At 50.6% G+C, this 16,141-nt stretch overlaps 3 protein-coding genes across 3 annotated transcripts; all 3 read right to left on the reverse strand.

The window, feature by feature from the left end:
• Nucleotides 1–454: 454 nt before the first annotated feature.
• On the reverse strand, nucleotides 455–2,770 carry EPUS_07501 (uncharacterized protein; the record flags this gene model as incomplete). The annotated part of the gene is made up of 1 exon (XM_007802578.1): nucleotides 455–2,770. One exon carries the CDS (start codon nucleotides 2,768–2,770, stop codon nucleotides 455–457), a length of 2,316 nt encoding a protein of 771 aa, XP_007800769.1.
• Nucleotides 2,771–4,199: 1,429 nt separating this feature from the next.
• EPUS_07502 (uncharacterized protein) lies at nucleotides 4,200–10,305 on the reverse strand (the record flags this gene model as incomplete). The annotated part of the gene is made up of 3 exons (XM_007802579.1): nucleotides 4,200–6,494; nucleotides 6,540–7,016; nucleotides 7,885–10,305. 3 exons carry the CDS (start codon nucleotides 10,303–10,305, stop codon nucleotides 4,200–4,202), a joined length of 5,193 nt encoding a protein of 1,730 aa, XP_007800770.1.
• Nucleotides 10,306–12,448: 2,143 nt separating this feature from the next.
• EPUS_07503 (uncharacterized protein) lies at nucleotides 12,449–14,705 on the reverse strand (the record flags this gene model as incomplete). The annotated part of the gene is made up of 2 exons (XM_007802580.1): nucleotides 12,449–14,625; nucleotides 14,675–14,705. The coding sequence occupies 2 exons, from the start codon at nucleotides 14,703–14,705 to the stop codon at nucleotides 12,449–12,451; spliced, it is 2,208 nt and encodes a 735-aa protein (XP_007800771.1).
• Between the last annotated feature and the right edge of the window lie 1,436 nt (nucleotides 14,706–16,141).

A 16,141-nucleotide genomic window follows, 5' to 3' on the forward strand; every position in this document is an offset into this window, starting at 1 on the left:
CCCTCTTCCTTGGCTTCACTTCTCTCTCTCTCCCAAGCAAGTGAAAACTAGAATCATCAATCCCCATCCTTTCCCGCCCTTATCATTCGCACCGGAATTTTTGAAAATTAGGCCTTTTTTTTATGGGGCCCGCGGGATGAAGACTGGAGAGGACGTCGCGGTGCTAATTGAGCCATATAGGCGGCTATATACTGAACGCGGAGGGACGGCAGACGGCAGACGGCAAGACGTATTGGTGCTTACGACACACAGCAGGTGTCTCAGACCGAGCCTTCTGGTCATCGGCTCTGTCTACTTTCACATTGCCACGTGGTCACGAGCCCTATGAGAACTGAATCTGGGGTAGAAATCTCTTTGTCACATTGGATCTGGAATTTCATAATACTCATTCTGTCCCTCAAGGCATATGTATTCAGGAACGATACATTCAAGAAAAGAGCGTGTCAAGAATTATCTATTTGAGGACTATCTCAGCGTATTGACAGTCATTACTTTCCTGAAGAGCTTCACCATCCATCCAACCGTGCAAGTAACACTCGCCCAGCAAGATATGCAGGGCCCGGCGCGCCACATCTTCCGGCGCACTCTCTACCGCCGAAGACAGCGGATGCAGGACAAAGGGAGTCTGCGCACCTACCGGCACAAACACAACGCTCCCCTGCACCACACTGCCGGGCCCGACGCCCAAGTAACCCTTCGAAGTCATGAAAACGCAGCGGCGGTTCAACACCATCGAGACCGTCTGCAGATAGACTTGCAACTGCTGGACGATGGGCCCGTCTAGCTCGACCACCGACACGGAGCCGGAGCCAGATCCATCCGGCGTTGCCAACTCCCATGCTTTTGCATCCTTCGACGGAAAGGTGTAGAACACGGGCTCTTCATCGTCAAAATTCCTGAGACCCAATGCCACGGTTCCGTAGGCCTGAGCAACGCGCTCGTGGAATGTGAATATTCGCTGTCCCACCATGACGGATTTGAGTGCTATCAATCCCATGAGCACGAGGGTCGGTTCGTTCCTTTTAACTCCGCCAGCAGCGACGTTTACCTGTGGGTGTGCATTGTCGGCGAGGATGGTCCGCGTGAAGACCGTGTGGAGACTTTCGCGGTTGTACGGATCAGGGAGGCTGCCTCTCCAATCTGCTACCGTACTGTAAAGCCCTCGTAGTGAATCCGGGGTCCAATAAACGTCTTCTGCTCCGCCTGCATCTGCGGAACCGGCAATAACCTTGGCTACGTGATCAACGACGTAGCCGTCGATCTGTGGGTTGACAGAGAGTTCTGCTTCTCCAGCCATCATACGGACGAGCCTGACTCTCGGCGGGGCGGTCGATCCAGCATGGAACCTGGCAGTGCTTCCGCCTCCGAATCGGAATTGTGGAGGCATGGGATGGCTGAAGTTGATCGCATAGGTCGGGACACCGGCCTGGACGTGGTGAAGGTTCACCCCGGCGTGGTACAGCACCGTCAAATCCCCGGATTCCAAGCACCTTAGCGCGAGCTGTGCCCAGAGCGCTTCCGGCGTGATGGTGTAGTCCGGGACCAGCAGGCGATTCCTGAGCGAGATGCCGAGGACGCCATAAACCTTGTCTTGAATGACGGAGCATTTCAATTCTTGCGTTGCGATACAGAGATCGATGATGGAGGATGGTTGGATGTTATCCGGGGAAGCTGATTGCGAATAGTACGACTCTTGAAGAGACATTCCATCCCCTGGGCTCTTTTCCGTCCCGGGCGTCGCCTTCACCTGCTCTTCTTTCTCATTCTCCAATGCGATGTTCTGGAGGGCCAGGTATCGTTCACGTCGCCGAATCAGCTCCCAAGCGCGCGCGTACCTCGGACTGGTGATCAGCTTCATCACTCCTCCCCGGTCGTGCTGCATGCCCATGTTACCAAGATTGATTTTTCTCATAGCGACGTAGAAGATACACAACGTCTTGCTGAAGAGATCGTAACTGATCGAACGGCTGCCACAGAAGATCTCAAGGTTCCTGGCCAGAATGAACTCTTGGAAGACCCACACGCGCTCGAACCATGGTCTTCCAAAGAAGTCATAGAGAACCCCACCGTTGCAGGTCTCGAACAGGGCAATGAATTTCTGGAGGTACTCCTGACTCCAAACGGTCGGTGGGAAAGGAAAGACCTTTTTGTAGCCAAAGGATTCAAAATCGCCACCAATGCGTTCCAGTTCGTCCATGGCCTCGTGTGCTTCTTCCTTCCCAAGCCAGACGAGCGTCCTAGTTGCGCCACGATATATCTCGTCCATGGCGGCCACTTGATGGCTCTTTTCCGAGGCATTTTGTTGGTTAATGCAGATTTGGTCGATCCAGAGATAGCGGTCCGTGTCCTTGAGCCGAAACTCGTGCAGCGCGTGTGAAAGGTTCTCCGTGATACGTACAATCGTGTCCGACTTGACCTCCTCGAGGACTTGAGCAAAGACCGGTGCGCCCCAGGTATATGATAAAGCCTCGAACGCGGGACCTGAGCCCTTTCTTTGTTCCAGGATCTCACATTGCAGTGGTGAATGACGCGCTCCGCGCAGAAGCTTCAGGAGTCTTATGGAATCGGAGTGTATGAGCGCATCGTGTCGATATAACTCTCTATCAGATTTCCGTGGAGATGAATTCTTGTCGTGTTGTGAATGGTAGTAATGTAGACCTCTAAAATCCCCGGAAGGGTTGTTACCTATGCGGTGCTCTAGTCTTATAACCATCCGATGCGAATGCTGCCCTGTACGGACCGCAGTAGTGAGAAAGGAGCGAAGAGACATGGAAAGCAATGAGAGGGGGCAAGTATAGAATCGAGCATTGACCTCGCGACTGGTGCAGCCATACCCACGCCAGTACGGAGTACAGTTTGTTCAGTTGCCTGAAAATTCGCTGCATCCATCTCGGGTATTTGCATGTGGTGGCTGTGCAATGGCTTGAGCAAATTGATTGATTGAGTAGAGTATGGATGGAGCTGGGAGAGAAGTTGCAAAAGAGCAACGGAAGCTATCTACGGACGTCAAGCATAACAAGCACGTAACAAGCACGTGACAGGCTGGGGCGGAAGGCCCAGAATTTCCGCCCCCCAGGGAGCTCTGGGTAAAATTCAATCGATGCTCAGGGCTGCTCATGACTGTACAGGGCTACTCAGGCTCAGAACAGTCTTACAAGGTCACAGCTCAGGGTTGCTATTAACTGCTCGGGTTACAGTCATATGTGCCCAGGTCTCAAGGTGGAAATGGAAATTGGTGTGTGAGTCTAGGGGGCATAATATGTAGAATCAGGCGTAGGGGTGGCTTCTTGGCAGCTGCAGCTACAGGACCGTCGGTACTACCATTATGGTCGTTCTCCCTTCCGATCATGTCGCCTATCCTCTTAATTGTGGCGTGAATTGTGGGCTTGGAGAGTACGATGCAAGAGTTGGCGTGTTGGCGTGATGGCGTGACAGGAACAGGGAGAGACTTATAACTACGTAAGTAGCGGGGGGAGAAAGTTGAACAGCGCAGCTCGGATGCCATGACTCCTACTGATTTTCCTGTCCCTAATTTCCCGTGCGTACTTTGTAAGTGGCTGAGAGATGATTGCAAGGTTGATTTCGATCACTTTACTCCGTCTTCCGTGCGGGCCGCGTCGACGGCATCGAACCACTAAAATCAGGCACCTATCTGCCTCAAAGCTGTACCCAGGCAAGCACAGAAGAAGATGCTCCAGTTATGTACGATACTAATCGTATCAAATACTACTACCAAGACGCTATGTTGGTTTGCTTAACCTCTTTTACTAACTACCAGGGTCCTCTGACCTGATGGCGAGCAAATGAATAGACGGCAATTCGAACGGTGCCGGTTCATCTTCGTCTGATAACCCTTCACTCACTCTCATGAGCACTGAATTTTGTATATTTATCTGAGGCGCCTCTCCGGTGATGATCCGCAGGGAGGGAGCAGGTGGCGGCTAGGTCAAGCGTCAGAAACCCCATCCATAGAAGCGGAATGAGAACTAGAAATTGACGTGTATGATCTGGGTTCAGTCTACGCATCTATTCTCTGGTACGGATGGAGAAGGGAAATGGTGTTCATTGGATCTTGTGCACGATCAGTCGGTCATGAGAGAGATGATGGTAGATGCGAGGAGGAACAACCAAGGGGGCTGAGGAGATGGATATGTGAGGTTTGCTTGCAACACTACTCTACGTATTCCTATCCTGTCGTATCATTGTATCTCCCTCTCCACCTGCCTCCTCAAAGCCGCCCGGGTTTTCCTTTCTGCTGCAGCCATGGCCGCTGCGGAAGATGTGGTGCCATTGGTCAAGCTGCCAACGCCGAGGGGATCCGTATCGAGGTCTGCGACTGGTTCCTGGGTGTTTTGGTCATCGTTTGTAGAAGGGACGGCGGCGGGAAGAGGAACGGAGGCAGGGTCTGTACCAGCACACTTCCCGTCGATATTGTCTGTAGCACTGGTAATCGAAGGTGATGGTGGAAGCGGCGGGCTTTGATATACTTCAGCAATCTTGTTCGACGCAATGCCCATACCTTTCATGTCGTCCGCCAGCTCGGTGGTGCCCCTCGCGGCAAAGTCTTCTGCTACTTCTGCATTGCCAGGTTGAGTAGAGCCACTGCTCAATTGGTGCATTAATTCAGCTGTGCTCTCCGCTGACTGCGGACCCTCCTCTTTCGCCGCTGCAGCGGGTCCTACGCTCTCCTCCGCCGTCTCTACGCCGGTGAGAACAGGCGTCCTCGCCTCACTCTGAGGGTTCGAGTCCCCGACAAACGAAGAAGACGAGTCGTCCACAACAGCCGCGTTGGGAGCTGTTCCGCCATCCGCAGCTGCTCCACCTGGCTTGGTGTATCCTCTTAACGGCCTCCCCTCTCTTGCCTTGGCGCCGCCAATTCCAAAATTCATTTCTTCGTCACTACGTCCGAAGATCTCAGCCCACCATCTCACCTCCTCCACTCTGGGGAAGATGAGACGTTCCTTCCCTCGCACATTATCATCCACTACCGGATCGTATTTTGGGTTCAAGAAGCTATCTCGTCTGGAGAGGAAGTAATCCCAAACGCTTCTCGTCCTACCCATCACGTCCGCATCTTTCCTGGCTTTCTCGTTGTCGTAAAGAAAAGTACCGTACTGACACGAATAGAGATGGTAGAGGAGCCTGCGAAGGAAGCGCTCTGTAAATTCGAAGCGTGTGGGATATTGGAATTGGAGTTGGTACACAGCGTCAAGGAACTGATGGAAAATTGGAGACGTCTCCTTGACTTTTGTGGTTTCAGGTTCGGGTTTCTTCTTCGCGACTTGGCTCGCTGGAGCTGGGGAGGATGGTTGCTGACGGCGGGACGAAGATGGAGAATCTGACTCGTATGATTGCAAGGCTTGATCGCTGTCGGAATCAAAGGCAGCAAGCGATTCGCGGGAGGCGTTAGCATTGTCGCCCCGATTGAAAAAGCCTTTCGCTCCACGAAGGGCGGACTCAAAAGTCTTTTGAGCGCCAGACATGGTTTCAACCTTGCCAGCCCCACTGTCGTGGCTGGTAGCAGCATCTCTTCCGCCTATCCTCTCGTTTTCGACGTGAAACCATTTTTCCGAACTGAGGAAGCCGGAGCGATGTCGAAACATATGACCGAAGGATAACCAGTCTTTCTCGATCAACGCGATGAAGCCTGCGATGGTTCTATAATATGGGTCCAGGCATAGTTGACTCAAAGCGCTTAGTTGGCTTGTTCGATCCCATCCATCACTGCAATGGATAAGCACATGACTGTGTTGCACACCGACTTGCCGCGCGATCAAGCTCGCTCCATCAAGCATGTTACTGATATGCTTCAGCCATCCACTCTTTGCCAGTAACTCTCTGTTAGGACCCAAAGGCGCAATATCACTATCTTTAAGTGCTGCCACGACTTTGTCCAAGGAGTCACGCATCACGTGGATATTGTCAATTCCCAAATAGGCTTTTGTAGCAAACTTGTAGTTGTCCATGTTCTCAGAGCCCAGACCCACGGCTTGCATGGCATAAGCGTTTACTGTGGGTCGAGCATCCACGATCATATTTCGCTGCTGTGCGCCATAAACAACAGGTTTGGATGGTTCGTCCTTCTCACAGTCGGGTTTAGCATCGTTATCACCACGAAGTCGAGCAATGATTTCGTCTTCTATAGCTTCGGACGAGGTCAAGTTGATATCGCTGTCTTTCGAGGAAGAAGGCTCTTCCTTTGAAGATGCGGAAGTCTCCCTCTCCGGGGTTGGTGAGGGGAAGATGTGTGATAATGGACGTTCATTTTGAGTGGTGGAGAAAATGGCAGCCAACAGTTTTTCATCCTGTATGCTTCTGTTCTGCCGGACACCGACAAGTGGCTGGGAACTTCGTGTTATGGAGCAGTCATTGACAGGATGGAGATAAGTCAAGACCGGTATTCGTGCTCGCGAGCGGTAACGGCTGGCATAGTTGAGCGTATTGTCTGATATAGAGACCGGGACAGCGAGTAAAGAGGGATATGTAGGGGAAAACTGTACACGTTAGGCACGGAGGATTGAAGGTATTGGCGACCATACAGAATAATCCAGATTGATATTGGATATCCTCCACTTGGTCTTCCTCGATGTATCACCCACACCCATACGCCGCCACTCCTTCATCGGATCGTAGAAATCCCATGAATTGATATCTTTCTCTGGCGGCTGCGGCTGATATGTGAAAGCATAGAGCTTCTCAATCCTGCCCAGTTTGCAGGTCCAAGCCTTGATACTGTCGTACACATCCCTTGCTTTCGACTCACTGGAGAAATAGAAGCACACGAAGGTGAAGTCTCGGCAGCGCAGCCGGATCGAAGATGGTTGCCTGGAGGCAGCCGGCGTAGGTCGAAGGGTGCAGAAGGAGATGATGGGGTAGGTAATCCACAGTTCCCGCGGTCGAGCGGGTTTTGTGCCATTGTCGCCAGCAGACGTGTGAACGAAAATAATATGATGTGGTGTGAGATGTAAAGTGCCAGCGACCTGATCACCGCGGCGGGATAGCGTTACGTCTTCAACCTGCGAGGACTCAGTTTGATATTACCCGCTCATGTCATGGTGGCCTGCCTTTGCGATCCGGGTCCTATCCATCGCCATAATGCATCACACGAGAGAGCAGACTTCAGGCGAGAACATTCATGTCAGAGGATGACCGTTGCTTGTCAACTGTCTAGAGATACATAACTTTTGCCTATGAGCAAACCACAGCAATTTGGAACAGTCAGAATTAATCATTCACTTATCGCGGAGCTGAAGAAGGGTTCCAATCTACGTCACACGTAAACACACATAAACATATAACCACATAGGAATGAATCAGTGGCAGCAAATACGAAGGTCCACAGTCCCGTCTTGAATTATTCATGCTTTTGCATTACTGATTGAGTCAATCGTCTCATTAGTTGTCCGCTGGGAGACAACTCCAAGCATGCTCCTCCCATCCATGTAGGGCTTCTCATCCTGCGAATCACTCTCAGACAAAGCTATTAATACATTTAGGCACTGAAAGTGCCGCAGTATGTGGCTACCATAGCAGATGAAGCGCTTTTCCCCCGGTATGACCAGTCAATTGAGCATATATGGCTGCCATACCCTTTGAACACAACCCCGGTAGCCAGCCGAATTCTTTTCACCAATGATCCCACTGATTTCACATTGATATATATGTGCAGATGGATGGCTGGACAGCTCCAAAGACCAGCTTTGAAGCTGCAGGCTCGGGTTTGATTCCACATCTCAAATCCAATGTACCTCCACACATATCCTGCACCACCATCTTTGCGCGACCTCGGTAGACATTAGAGTGATCATACTTCGTGACTTGGCATGATCTGCATTAACAAATACATTTGGACAGATTCGAGTGTGCCATCAGGATTCACAGCACATCGTCAATATGCCTCATGATCTCAGCCTTTCCGTTGCCATGATGAGGACTTCTCGGATCAACAGCAACAGATGCTTGAGGTTGCGAAAAGACGCTCATTCTGTTGCCATGACCCGACTTTTTCTGACTCTTCTCGGATGCCAGATCTCCAGCATCCGTCCCATTCAAGGACATTGTTCTGAATTCCGTTGTCCGTGGTGAAAAGATTGATGGAGTTGGCGGCAAGTCTTGCACCATTAAGTCCATTTTGACAGGTGAATACGAGATAGCTTGCTGGGCGAATCGCCCTTGCGACATATTTCTTCGGGTATGAGGCGGGATTTCGGAAGGCTTCATCGATGGGTAGGACAACTCTCGCAGCGGCAATGGTCGAGGAGTACTTCGCTTAGCAGATCTTGGAGGTACCGGCGGTGCATCAAGAGAGGGAGATATTGGTGACGAAGTTGTAGCCGATTCATTGCTGGGGGAGGAAAGCGCAATATTGGACAAAGCTGTCGGCAGTGAGTCTTCACGGAAGGCAGCCCTAGCCTCATTCAAGGGCGGAATAGGTGGAGGGCTGCTTGCCGAGCACTCAACAGGCGCGGTGGAGATCGGCGGTAGAGGAGAACCTGACGATGTCTCTAAAGGTCCATGACGTGGTCTTGGTGTCATCTCATTCTCTGTGCTGCCATTCAAGAACCAGTCTTCAGGTAACGACTTGGACCTAGCAGAGTACTCTCCGCTGGCAACCTTCGTGCGGAAATCCATCAGCTGATAGATGAGACTCATGTTCGGTCCGACCCATTGACTTCGTTCCTTGACAGTGGTATACATTGAATGAAAGTCACTCTTAAAGCCCTTGTACAGACCATATGCAATGACAAGCGATGCTGACCGACTCACCCCTAATTGGCAATGGACTAGGACACTCTTGCCTGTTGACACCCGGCTTTCAATGATCTTGCATAGAGAATAGAGGTCGTCCAGGATTTCAGAGTTGTGGTCCCAAGGAACATGGATGTATTCAGGTGCAGCCAATCTCGCTTTCGGAGTGGTAGGTGATGTATGACCCGTGACCTGAGGCCATTCGAGGGCCGATTTGAAGGAGACATCAGAAACAGCTGTCTGAGGCTCTACCGAGTCGACGTGCTCTGAGTTCCTCCACACGGACATTACAGAACTCTTGTACTTGGCAGATGGCATGAAGAAAGGATTGGGAACCTCCTTGGCCACGTTGATGACAGTGTCATATTTGGAGGCTTCCTCTGCGCTTGGCTCAAGATAGAGATAGACACCTGAGTCGTAAATACGGATAGGCCCATCCGGGTAGCCGCGTTCTTGAGCTTCTTGAGATTTAAGAGGTTTGTTAGTCTCGTTCGCTTCTTCTTGCAGTTCGTGTAGACCTTGACTGCTCACTGACAAAGATGAAAAACTAGACTCTGAGCCTGGACGTGACAGGAGACGGTTCATCGAGATAGGCGGAAGTTGCATCCCCACCAGTGGAGCTGTAGTGGGTGACACCAGGGACGGAAGAGCAGGAGATGATTCATGGTGTTTCAAAGCAGGTCTGTGGCTTGGTGTAGGAGGTATTTCGCATGCAGAGAATGTTGTCTTGTCAAACCCTGGCGTTTGAATGGTCAGGTTGTTGGGTCTTCTTCGACCGGTCTTCAAAGGACCTCTTAGTGGAGATGTAGGAGCCGAAAAGGCATGAAGACCTTCTGCAGCAGAAGATGTTGCAGGCCGCGCAGCTGTGACATTCATGTTCAGCGACAAATTCTTGACATTACGCTCCTTGCTTGCTGGCGATTGAGACCGTGATTGAGAGGCAAAGAATATAGAAGACTGTGATGTCTCGTTTGCATTCCCACCGTGGCTTGAGGAGCCGGTCATTTTCTGGAATGGTGAGAGAGGTAAAAGTGAAGTCGGGGACTCTGGCGAGGAACTGGGCGAGGGTTCTGTCATAGATGGTGAACCAAACGTTGATACTGTGGTTGTGGGTGAGGATTCGGTAGAGTCCGAGATGATAGATGCCGCACTTCTGCGACGTTGATATGGAGTAGGTAATGGATAATGTGTTTGGAACGGTTTCTCGGCATTTAATTGTGACCCATCCCTGGAATCATTGCGCAATATGTCCTCACTCACACCATCTTCTAACATGCCCATACCACCTCCGAAGACAGACATAAATGATGGAAAGGCAGCTGATACTGGCGCACTGGTCTGGACCGGCATAGCGAGTGAGTGAGATGTGGTTGTTGTTGCTTTTCTCTTGGAAGGACGCGAAAAGTGACTGCTGGTAAGCGAAGACTTCAGATACACCGTTTCGCCATCAACTCGCTTGCATGGGCCGCGGTATTGATAAAGATTCGGGTCTCGCACGGCGTCAAACGATCTTTTCAGAGTAAGACTGTCAGCTTCGATCACATGGCAGGAAGACATGGTCATCTTCAGACACAGGCATGGCTATAAACAAACATGGGGCGATGGGAAGTAAACAGAGGAAAGTACAAAGTATGAGGCCAGAAGAGAAGATGTCCATCGACGGTGGTTCGGACGGATGCGAGCAAGCGCGCAGCAGGAACAGTGATGGCAGAGAGAACAAGGAGAGGGGATCCGTACCGCCAATGATGGTCTCAGCGTTTGTGATACTGATGTCTAAGGACCAAACAGTTGCCGCTGGCTCAAACCAACACAGCCCTTTCGAAGAAGATTGTTGCCAGGGTACGAGAAAGACCAGCTTTGACCTGGAAAGACTGCTCAACTGATCATGCAAGCTTGCTGGAAATCGTAGTCGACCGGCGACACCTCCAGCGAAATTACTGTGAATTCCCCAGATACGATCTGCGGGGAAGCGGAGTGGCCCTGGTGTTGCAATATGGATATTCAGAGGTAGGACAGGATGTTTTTCGCAGAGCAGTGGGAAGGGGTCCAAAAGCGAGTGAGGTCAGGTTGTGGAGGTCGATGCAGAGTTCCAGTTGAGTCGGTCGGCGGCTCTGACCTTTTGCTCTCTGCTAGCGAGCACAGATGACAAGGAGCGGACGAGAGGGAGAGAGGTAGGGTGGGCAAAATGGCTCGATTGGGGCACTCCTGTTGGACACTGTGACAGAGTGGGGCTGGTTGAACTGGATTGAAGCTATTCCCCTCGGAGGTCACAGGCGCTTCGCTTGGTCCAAATGCTCAAGGGTTGCATAAGGGAACAATCCAATGGCATCGATGGCGATCACGTCGGTTGGCTGGCGATCATGCATACCCTAACCTCGAATGGGCGCACTGACCCTGGGCCAGCCCAGCCTATAACCAGCCAGATCTATATTTAGTCCCCGGATTCCAACCCATGGGTATCCAGTCAAAGGTTGACGAAAACGGAAGAATGGCCACTTTCCTCCAGGCCATAAGGCGGCAAAACTTGTCTGCTGAAAGAACACGATGCAAGTGACCAAAATTGTTGTTTGACGTTTGCGAACCTACACAAAGACCACGGCAGCACCGACGAAGACCGGTCAGATCGGTCCTTCATTATGTTAGTCGAAGCGTCATGTTACAGATTCCGACGGCCGTGATCCGTGCTCTCTATGGGACTTGTTTCGTCCCCTTGAATCGGCCATCTCCGCTCGATCGTTGCCACATATTTGTCACGAGTACTACTCGGGTTCGACTCCGAGAAACCTTGGTCGAGCGTGGATCTTGAATAGCAGTCTTCCCGGCCTTTAATTATGATGGCTGCACCGTCTGAAGATGACAGAGCGGAACGGGACTGTCAACGGCATGACGGAGCTACCTGGTGTCAATAGCAACTACACAACCTATCACCGCCAGTCGAACATCACCACTGTGAGCAAATACTCCACCACAAAGACCGCAGGCAAATATAAGGATAAATAAAGACATACACCAAACCAGGACTTTCCGAAGCAAATTCCTTGCTGCTTCAAAGCTGCAAACTATCTAGGAGCAGGCGCCTGTTCGGCTGTGGGGAGATGGTGTAACAGTAAATTTAGATCCTGCACACTCCGTTTTCTGCTCCACTTTGAAGCGTCTGATGCCTTACCGGCGATAAGGTGTAATGGTGTAGAAGAACATACCGAAGGCATTGCGGAGTGAATTTGCTGTTAATACTGACGATGGCCTGATACGGTTATAGACAATATCGAAATATTCCATTTCAGGCAGTTGCATACTGCGTACACAATTAAAGTATACACGGAAATTTGCCTCCTACAAACAGCCTGGAGCACTATTCGAAGGAGAAACAAGGGGCAAGGTCACAGAGTCTTGGCATGCATTAGCTCTTGCTTTGAAACACACCAAAATTAAGCCAAGAGTGACTGCTATTACTAGGACTAACCTAGTAGTAGCCTGCATTTTGCAGCCAAGGTTCTCCCTGTGGCGCACCGATCTGTTTAAATTTCCTTTCTCATTAGCATTACGGAGTATCTTTAAGCGAAAAAAGATTGTGGTGGGCCCCTAATTTGGGAATGCACTCGTTTTCTTATCCGCCACCCCTCCTTGTACGCTCACTACGTACATTCGTCATACTACAACGGTATGGCAACCAAATATAGCAGGTCACTCTTATCAATCTTTACCTTGCATAGGTTGCTCGTGTCCAGTAGTCCTTGTTTGGACCTTTGACCGTGTAGCCAATGCCCCATTCCTTGATCTCTATGGCATGGAGTCTGAACCAGTATTCAGTGTCGTAGTGGTCTTCCACGCATAGGTGATGCGAGCCTTTTGCGCGCCATCCACTTCCCCATGCATCCTGGTGTTGCCCACTAGCTTCCTCGTGGAATTGTACTTGATGGAAGAGGTAGTCAACCTCTTTGCTGCCACTTTCGGGTTTCACAAACCATACAGTGATTGCTTGAGGCTCAAACTCGGATAGACGATATACGTAGCTCCGACTTCCTGTCATCCGCAGGCCTTCAGGAGTAGCTAGCTCGCCGTTCTCTGTGTAAAGGAACTCGGCTGCATAACCATCGTCTGTTGGCTTGCGAGGATACATGTTGGCTTCGCCTCTGAAAATTCCAGATGGGTAGGTGGGGATAACGCTCCGGATCTCGCGTGTCAACTTCCACCGGCCTTGAAGGGCACGAAACACGGCGGGTGCCACAAACATTGACTGCCTCGCAATTGTCCGGATCATAGCCTCGCAGGCCTTCTTTTGCTCATCAGCCGCAGATGGGTTTGTTCTGACAGTCTTTCCAGGATAACGAGCCGGTATAGCTGGGCCTTCCCTTGAAGAGTGCTCTGGCGACAAAGGCCAGCGTTCGCTTCCCAGGATTGCGGCAAAGGACTCCATCAATCCTACGTAGTCGCCCATTGGAAATTGACCGCGTTGCTTTATGTCTTCGACTCTGGCAGGAGGCTCATTTGGCACTTCCCGCAAAGAGTTGGACCATAATGCCCCTAGAAACCGCGCTTGCTGCTCAAGTACCCCAAAATAGGGGCCACGATAGAAGCCTACAAACCCCAGAGAAGGAATTAACGGATGCATTGTGCCAAAGTTGAACAATTTGATAGGATCGTATTGGTTGCTGAGATCGTATTCCAAGGCCTGTCTTATTGCTGGAGATAGAAATGACAGCGCCGGGTGAGGTGTGAAGCCTGTTGCCATGACAATCATGCCCACATCAGCCAATTCAATGGCTTCGCCGTCACCGGTGTGAACCATCATCGTGTGGCCCTCAATGCCAGCAGCACGACCAAGGATGACCTTAACATCGCCTGACCGGACAAATTCTGCATGCGTGGTGCTGATGATAAGCCATGGAGGTTTTTCAAATGCTGAATTCGGAATTGTCAAGCTTCCGTCTCCCCATCCGGATTGGTTACTTCCCATCAGAGACTGCAATAGTGCGTTGAACATCTTCGCAGCCTCGGATGCGAAAGTCGCTGAAGGAGCGAAGCGGATCTGATCGCCTGGCCTGCGGCTAAGATCGCCAAACACCACGTCCAATGGAGCGAAGATTGGACATGGATTGGGAGCACCGTCGGCGATAGGGTTCAGAGGTACATATGGGGGCACTGACCAGAAAGGTCGAGGCGTGACATGATAAACGCCGAGTCGTTCAGCATTCGTTGAGTGCGTTCCTGCTGCGTGTCGATCGGACGAAATCTGGAATGCTAATGTCGCGGCTGCTTCGCCTCCAGACATACTGCCACCAATTACAACAATCTTCGTCTTGTTGGCCATTCTTGAGAGGAGGGTGTCGAGGTCACGTAATTGCGAGCTATGAATGACAACACCTTGAAATTTATCCAATCCATGTAATTGTGGTATTTCAGGGGCAGCAAAGAAACCGCTAGCAACAATGACATGAGTGAACTTCTCCTCCGCGGTGATGTTGCTTTTGGTCGAAGCACGACTGATAACGTTCCATTCCGGGCCAGAGGCATCTGTCTCTGAGATGCTGATAACCTCTGTGCCAAATCTGATGCACTCGGAGGGTATATACTTGTCCGCATAAGTTTGGAGGTATTTTCCAACTTCGTGAGCTTTGGGAAAGGTAGCAATATCTTGGCCAGGTTGCTTGCTCTGATGGACTTTGACAGAATCCCATGCCAAGTCTGAAAAACTCACAAGGTGCTTACTGGCATTGGTGGGCATGTCAGGAGGAACGATGTTGGCTTGGTCATCGCTGCGTACAGGCCAGATACCACCAACATGGGACAACTTTTCATAGATGATTGGTGCAAATGTGCCCGGAGGATGATCATGTATCAGTGACTTTGCAGCCGCAAGACCAGAAGGGCCAGCGCCTGGAACTTGTCAAGGCCAATATCACAGGGTGAAGAAGGGAGCCAATACCGATGACTGCAACTCGTTTCGGCTCACTCATAGTTGGAAGTAGTCTCTGCTGATTGGAAGATGCAGTCCTCGTAATCCTCATGTGTAATCCACTAAGTGATTTCCAAATTCTGAAAGGGTGTGCTGAGCTGATTAAACAAATCCCGCGAGTTGTTCTGCGGTGTCCATATAATGCATTCGAGCAAATCTTGAGGAAATCATGGTGAACAGGCACAAACCATGACCTTGCTCGGCTTGTATCTTTTAGGGTCGTCCGACAGTAAACAACTTGATCAAGCTGACATCACGCGGCGTGGTGGAAAGAAGAAGATGCTCCTGTGCTCACCACTCACGATGTTTTTGGTGTAATTGTAATTGATGGAAAAGTTCCTGGTTGGCCTCATAACTTCAACCACAAATACTTGACGACTTTCAGCAATTACTAAGCTGGAGCGTCAACGGTGGGTCAGTGAGATATTGCCAGGGCCAACAATTGGTCAATTGAGAATGAGTTTAGAGGTGCTGCTCCTCAATAATACTGTGATTTTGATAATCGTTGTAGCAGATCTGGAAACGGTATAACTAATATGTAATATATCCTCCTTGGACATCAGTTAAAAGCAAGCCTGGGGGTCCTCCATTCAGTGCTGGTGGGGAGCTAACTATGTCAACTCAGTAGGTATCTGTGAATCCGGCAATCCTGGCCAAAACGGAATCCCAGGCTACCCTAATGTCATTTCCTGATGCACAGGATAACTACATAAAATTGCTAAGCAAACCTGAAACAGAGTCGTCCTTGGGACCAGAACGACAGAGTCAAGATTGATCTATCTCTACGTTCCTCCCGGTGTCTCGATGAAGGACGGCAAGAGTGCTGACCTCATATCTGGTTACTTTGCAAGAGACCCCTTGAGGTTGCGTCTTTGATTTGTAAAAGATACTGCAGAACTTGTAGCTTTGTACGTGATGGATGCAATAAGGTGAGATGAAAATGGTTGGCTTGTGCAACACCCACGCCGCGCAAGATCGTCGAACGATGCCTTTTTCTGCTTGAACATTATCTTACATAGTAAACGTGCGGCATTCCAGAAGAGATAAGACAGGTCGATCGAAATGAGTGCCAATTGGGTGAAGTGATGGCCGAAGCCTCCCAGCCTCCACACTTGATACACTGCGGTTCTTGTTTTGCTGGGGACCCTTGTACTTAGGCATGCCTAGAGATGGTGACCTGCAGTAGTGGGGCTGCCCATGAACTTTAGGGAGGGCGACTACGTAGTAGAGGCGCCTCTAGAAGAAAATCTAAGCTCAATTTCATGCCCGTGTCATGTCAAATAGCCGAACTTGCTGCTCACGTCGTTTGTGATGGACACGGACTGAGAGGGGGTGACTGACTCGGTGCCTCTGCATCCTCTCTGCCTTTGCCTTAGCCACTACCCAGTAACCAAAACACTACTGGAAATGTGTTTGAACATTCATCATCTTTGTTGT

The sequence above is a fragment of the Endocarpon pusillum genome (assembly GCF_000464535.1).
Source record: "Endocarpon pusillum Z07020 unplaced genomic scaffold scaffold1722, whole genome shotgun sequence".
NCBI classification, from domain to species: Eukaryota; Fungi; Ascomycota; class Eurotiomycetes; order Verrucariales; family Verrucariaceae; genus Endocarpon; species Endocarpon pusillum.